The sequence below is a fragment of the Echinops telfairi genome, unplaced genomic scaffold (genome assembly GCF_000313985.2).
Source record: "Echinops telfairi isolate 266 unplaced genomic scaffold, ASM31398v2 ScPeMD7_4;HRSCAF=17, whole genome shotgun sequence".
Classification (NCBI taxonomy): Eukaryota; Metazoa; Chordata; class Mammalia; order Afrosoricida; family Tenrecidae; genus Echinops; species Echinops telfairi.
The window spans coordinates 13,399,536-13,406,742 of record NW_022103900.1 but is presented as its reverse complement, the minus strand read 5'-3'; the positions used below and the strand labels follow the sequence as shown (position 1 = coordinate 13,406,742).

At 37.4% G+C, this 7,207-nt stretch overlaps 1 protein-coding gene across 5 annotated transcripts in view; it reads left to right on the top strand.

Moving 5' to 3' along the window:
* Positions 1–7,207, top strand: part of LOC101650336 (sodium-driven chloride bicarbonate exchanger) — a 114,925-nt gene that overhangs the window by 21,049 nt on the left and 86,669 nt on the right. For all 5 annotated transcript variants that reach the window (XM_045298832.1, XM_045298841.1, XM_004703919.2 and 2 more), the window contains 2 exons: positions 459–546; positions 4,586–4,732. In XM_045298832.1, the coding sequence (XP_045154767.1) occupies positions 459–546; positions 4,586–4,732 (235 nt within the window). The remainder of the gene's footprint in view (positions 1–458; positions 547–4,585; positions 4,733–7,207) is intronic.

Here is a 7,207-nt window from a genome sequence, read left to right as displayed (position 1 = left end):
TTTTTATACATCCTACTGTTTATTCAACCGTATTTTCTATAATACTACGATACTACCCTTTTTCCTTTCTTTCAAGTGATTTATATGAGTGAGTTCCTTTTCTTCTTATTCAGAAGAGTTTAATTAGACTGTATGTCCCACCGTCACCGCTACCACATTTTCCTTGTAAAGATCTCCAAACCCCTGAAATGTTCTACGACTGTGTAAACTCTGTAAGGGAACTCTAAACGTGGGTGCACTGAAATCAAAATAACCCCTAGTCCCATGCTCAAGGAACTAAGACAGAAGACTCAATCATTGCAAAATCGTTCGAATAATAGACCATGAAACATCACGGAAGTGTTTCATGTTAAAATCCCCAACCAGTGATTCCTTTGCGAGGCAGTGATTCTGTACTTACTAAGACTATTTTGACTGTCTACCTTGAAACCTTTCTCTCTTTTCCTTCTTAATTACAGATTTTTGTTCATTCTCCTGGGACCCCTGGGGAAGGGCCAGCAGTACCATGAGATTGGCAGAGCCATCGCAACCCTCATGACAGATGAGGTATTTATTTGAGTTCACTGGACACCTTTTCCCCGACTAGTTACACCTCGTTTGTCAGATCCTGCATCCATGATAATTTGCAGTGAATTTGATTTCTCTGATAAATCATATTTTCCCATGTTTCCACAATAAAATTTCCCTTGGGGAAAAATATAGTCCAAAGAGCTTATGAGTTCACATTGGAGAATATATTTTAAAAACCCCTGCCCCCAAAAAACCTTGTTTAGTGACATTTAGACTCCAGGTGCTACCTTTCCCTTTACTACATGTGCTGATGATGTGAGTGCCACTGTCAAATTACTGTAAAGCTTGTTTCAGAAAAAGTAATTTTTATGTCTAATGAAAAAAAAGGCTAGTCTATTTGAACAGTACGCATTCTCAACTCTTTTGTATGTTAAAAAAATGTCTATGTGTGCTTGAGGGGGCAGGGCAAGCTTTCATCAAAGACGTGCATGTTTCAGAAATGTCAGATCGTACAGAGCAGAATGTGAATAGTGGTATCACTGACACTTTTGATTTATGTTCCTAAAAACTTAATGGAGGCAGGTTGCTGTTATTGTTAGAAGGCAAGGAACAGATGCACAAAAACAAAAATCAACAACAACAACAAAATCCGAACCAGAAACAAAAGCAAAAAGCAACCCTACGGAAGAAGCATGAATACAAAATTCAGTATTAAATTAACAAATGGGATTGAATATTTTCAGGAATCTAATATAAATGCTTTACTAATGCAGTCTACAGGAGAAGCATTCATTCAAAATGCAGTAGTGAAGGAATATACAATTTGTATTTTAAATTACTTTTTCTTGGTGTATGAAATCTATTATATCCATTCAAATGATGTTTTTGTTCAATTGGTTATTGAAAGTGTATCTTTTTTTTTTTTTACCAGTTTTCTAAAAGAATCAGCTTAAATTTAAAAAGGCCTGTTGAGGACCAAAGAACTCTCTATGAGAAAGCACTAATCGCACCCTTTCTTTTATTGGCTCCACATTGATTAATACTGGCTCCTCATAAATGATGCCTTGTCATTGTTTTCATGCTCGTTCGTGTCCTACCGTTTTATCATGTGTTAGACACAAAATGTTTCCTCATCTTAGGCCATAGGACATTACATCTAGACATGGATGGGGCACGGAGTACGCTGTAATGTGAAGGAGGCACATTCTGTTGTGAGGTGCTACAACTTTATTCCCCACCACCCGCGTCCACAACTACAAGTCAAGGTTTTATTTCCAACAGAAAGATGTCACTTAGGAAATCCTTTGTGAGTCACCACATTGGCACAGGACAGCAGAGGAACACTCACCTTCTCCAAATTTTAGATTGTGGATCCAAGGATAGAAGTCATTTCCTTTATTAGATGAAAACTATCTAACTTGACCACACGCACCAACCACGTGACGGCCCAAGTACACATGTTTTAGAGTTGAAATTTGTCACTTACTTTGTGGGCAATGGGATAAAGAAACAGAGCCCCCACCAGAGTGCTCTGATTTTAAAACAGGGGTGATTTCTAATGAGACATAGGTGAAGTCAGAGAAAGTTTGGGTACTTTCTAAGAGGGTCAATTTTGTATCGCTCAAAACACAGCTGAGACAGTTGGTCCATTTACCTCACTGCTTTGAAGGTTATTGAATAGTTAATCCTACTTAAGGAAAAAAACTTAATATGTAGATTCATAAAGTAATTTTGTTTAAGAAAGTAGCGAATTGAATTGTCTTACTAAACTACAAATTTCATGAGAGCAGTGACCATATCATATTCATTTTTGTGCCTTCGTAGAATCACTTGCCTGACTCACAGAACAATGTTTGTTGAACTGAGCTCCATTTGCCTGTTTTCTCTCTGTTTGGGGAACTCCATATAGGTAGACTGTCTTTTCTTTTTCTATTTTCAGATTTAGCACAGTGTCTAGCCTTAAATCAGGGTTCGATACAGTCTTTTCAAAAATCATTAATAACCAAGTGTCTTAGCTCTTCTATCAATAGCAATACATCCAGAAATTCATTGATTATCACAATCAATGAAATTACAGTAAGAGCTGTATCATGACGAAAAGCAAAGTGATAGGAGATTGTTACAACTATTATTTAAGGTTGTGCTAATCTTGTTTGAAAAGGGGTTAAAGAAGCTTCGTTGGAAAAATCAGATATACATTGAAATCAGAATTGAGGTCAGTCATTCAAAGAGAATGTTGAAGAGCAATTTAAGTCAGTGACTCATTAATCTACTGTGGTCCTTGGTCATGGGAAAACCATTGCAAATACTATTTATAATTATAATATTAAAGATTGTGATATGTATACCTTGGAGGACTTTTTAAATCATTGGAAATCAGCTGTCCTAATTAGCGTATATACTCGAGTATAAGCCAACTCGAATATCACCCGAGGCACCGAATTTTACCAGAAAAACTGCATTAAAAATGTGCTGAAAAAACTCAGCTTATGCTCGAGTAGATATGATATATTTGGGCATTCATCTACTAAAAGCAATATATAGGATTATGTGATCTTTTCAATGTTTTTGATTACCAGAAATCAAAATAAGTTTCAAGAAAGTTGCTACTCATCGGAAGAGTTAGGTAACGGAACACTTACAGAATTTAAGGGCATTTATAATTGATTAATGTTCAGTTTATGCCTCGTGGCCAGGTAAACATCTTTAGAAGAGGGTATTCTGGACCATAAAATCAGAATCTTGAAGCAGGGCCATATGTATTGTCAATATTTTAAAATTTTCTTTCTCAAAATACAACTAAATTTTTACTATATTTTTTATGTCTTTTGAGCGAAGATGGTGTGTTCATCACAGCAATTATTTTCCATAAACCGTTCTCAGTTTGAAGGCAAATAAAGTCTTTTAAAATAATTGTTATCATTTTTTCCTGAAACAATAGTCTAAAAGTGGGACTGAGTATTTGAAAGCAGGACTTTGCCAGCATCACTGTGACGCAGGCCAGCGTAAGGGAGAATGTAGGAGTGCCTAACCTCAAATCGCTCCCTGTCCCATTCAGATGCTGTGGAATACAGAAATCATCCGAAGGTTTTACGTTTAGTGTAAATTAACTGTTCCTGTTTTTCTTTATTTTTCCATTCCCCATCTACACTGGCTATATCAGTCCCCTATATGTAAACCAGGAGAGGTTGGTTTATGTGGCAGGACTAAGCTTCTAAAATCCCAGTGACTTAAATCAGCAAAGCAAGTGTTGTTTACCCCCACAAGCTGGCAGAGGAGCGAAGCATTGTAGTCACCTAGGCACCCAGACTAATCGAAGTTCCACCCGCGCCTCTGTTTTCTTAATCACTACGGAAGACAAGGTAACATAATAAGTCACCCACTGGCTCTCCTAGCTTCCATTTGGAGGTGACATATGTACATTTAATAGGCCACCCCCAATTTCAAAAATGGCAGAGAAGAGCAGTCATACCATATGGCCAGAAGGAGTTCTGGAATACCTGTCAACAGCTCGAGTGATTATCACAAGGTGTGTGTGTGTGTGTGTGTGTGTGTGTGTACATGTGCATGTACAAGTTTAAAATGTAACATACTTTGAATGACAATGTGCTTTCTGCACATATTGAGGCATAATATATATCCAGAAAATTTTATACAGCATTATCATTTCCAAAATTAAAGTATAATTGACCTCTTTTATTAGTGTAGGTATTCCTAGATTAAATAAAATGACACAATATTAAATATATGAAGTTTTATCTCTACATTTAAGCAAATGCTTTCTCCAGAGTGCTTGATTTAGCCATCCTTTCGTCTTTGCTTAGCCTGAACCGTGTATTATAATGTCATGGGCTTCTTCTCATCCTTTTCTTCCTTCCCCTGACTCTTCGTCTTAAGCAATCTTGAACTAAAATGATAACATTTTATATCACGCACTTCATGAGGGCCAGAGATGCCCATTTCTTCAGATTGTTGTAACAATCTTCCATGAGCTAAGTGAGAAGTGCAAACATGAACAAATTAAGATTTTATAACTGCGTTCTGTGATTAAATGCTATTTATTTTCCTTCTTTAGGTATTTCATGATGTTGCTTACAAAGCAAAGGATCGGAATGACTTGGTATCCGGAATTGATGAATTTCTAGATCAGGTTACTGTTCTCCCTCCTGGAGAATGGGACCCAAGCATTCGAATAGAGCCTCCCAAAAACGTTCCCTCCCAGGTACGTCGATTTGAAACCTCTCTGAAAATCCCATCATCTTGTTTCTTTTTGAGATATGAATCCTAAAATAGTATAACCTACAAAAACGATTCAAGTGCTTTAAATTATAACCTTTGGAAGAAAGGGTCTTGAAGTTATAATATTCGTTAGTTCTATGTAGCATACCTCAGGGAACAATTTGACATTTTAATGGTGAACTATTAAAATCACCGAGAGTGAAACAACCTCCATGTCTGGAAAGATTTTCACCTCAAACTAAAATTATAGCATGCTGGAAGAAGATTAAAATTTTAATTAAAAATACATAATATGGCTCAAGATAAAGCTCACACTACTGTCCCCTGTCACTTTGTGTGACGTCTTGCATAACTTAGAACTGCCAAATCATTAGTGCCAATCACATTATGATTGGGAAGAATTTATAATTTTACATTTTTATTACCTATATGTGGCTATAGTAGAAAAAAGAAAAATATATGCCTGTAAAAATCCAGTATGTGTTTTAACAAAAAAAAAAAAAAGATTGTTGCTCTTGTTGGAGTTAATTTTCCTGATGGAAATGTGGCTTTGGTGAGAGTGGTGATCAAATGTGGATCAGATCCACTCTTTATATTGACGCCATAATTCCTACTGGTTCTGTTTCGCACAGCCCGTCTGCTTTCATTCACTCAGCTTTGCCTTTGGCCTGTACCCTGTGGAGTCTAGATTCCTTAGATTCCAGTTCCCCAGCTTAAATGACAGATGGCTTAGTTAACTAAGCATTGGACTTAGAGGTGTGTGAATGTTAGTTAGAGTTGACTAGAGAAACAAATTCACAGGCAAGAAAGAATTTCGGTGGGTGTAAAAAAGGGCCTTATATAAAAAGAGTAATTGTACATTAAGAAAGCATCCCAGCTCAGTCCAGATCAAGCCCATAAGTCTGATATTAGTCCATATGTCCAATCCAAGTCCATAAATTCCTCTTTAGACTCACGCAGCACTTGCAATGATGCCGAATGCAGAAAGATCACAGGCCAGTGGATGGAAAGTCTTGTGGATCCAGTGGAGGTAGAAGCATCTCAGTGCTGGCAGGGGTTTCCACATGGCTCTTCTAGCTCCCAGGGCTCTAGTGTAGCTCCATGTGTCTTGTCAGAAGGAATATCTTGCAGGGTGTGAGTCTGTGTCCTGCCTTAGTGAGCTATTTATCTCCTTAGCACCTCCAAATGAGGTCATCAAGCTGTGACCTGATTGAAAGGTTGAACTCCACCTCTTCACTCTTAAATCTCAAATTGACAACAGACTATGTAACTACACAATGTGCAAATGAGCAGTTATACCACTAAACCTTGAAAAAGTCATCTCTACCCCATTATCTATTTAAAGAACACACTGCTACCTCTTTTTATATTTTATTCAGTCACTTTATAATTATTAAATAGTATTTCTTTCATTTGTCCAACAATTACTACTTTGTTATTCTATAGCCAAAGCCAGATATTTTCAGTTACTCTTCTACTGAGATGGAGGAGTTGTTTAATGAAATATGTTAAGGTCTTGCGACTGTGTCCTTTCTGCACTTATTTATGTTTTGCTACCACTTCTCTGTCAATTTGTCACACAACTGACTAGAAGAGATTCATATTTGTACCCATTACGAAGGAAGGTGACCCAAATGGATGCTCAAACTGTAGAACAATATCATTGATATTGTGTGCGAGTAAATGTTTTTGGAAGATCATTCAACAATCGTTGCAGCAGTATGTTAACAGGGAACTGTCCAACATTCAAACCAACTTCAGAAGAGGACGTGAAGCAAGGGATATCACTGCTAATGTCAGATGGATCTTGACTCAAAACAGAGAATTCCAGAAATCTGTTTCCTTGTGTTTCATTGACTGTGCAAAGACATTTGACTGTATGGATCATTAACAACTATGGTTAACATTGAGAAGAATGAGAATTCCGTAACACTTCATGGGCTCCTGAGAAACCTGTGCATGGACCAGGAGACAGTTATATGAACAGCTCAAAGGAAGGTTTCGTGGTTTTAAATAAGAAAAACAGAGTCCAGGTTGTGTCTGTTCATCATACCTTTTCAATGTGTATGTTGAGCAGTAACAGGAGAAGCTGGACGATATGAAGAATCCTGCATCAGCATTGGAGGAGGGCTTATTAACAACCTTCCATATGCAGATGACATAGCCCTGCTTGCTGAAAATAAGGCGGACTTGAAGTACTTGTTGAAGAAGATCAAGGACTACAGCTTTCAGTATGGATGGCAATTAGATGCAAGGGAATACATAAAGATAGATCGCCTAGGTAGCATGCGGTGAAATGGGCCAATATTGCCATTCATTTGGGCTACTGTGCCAGGAATTACACATTGAAAAGAAATGACATCATAGTAGTTCAAGAATAGCTCAAGATCTATTCTGAAATACAATACTGGTGGTGATAATATCCATATGCCCATAAGGAAGACAAGTTACCACAACG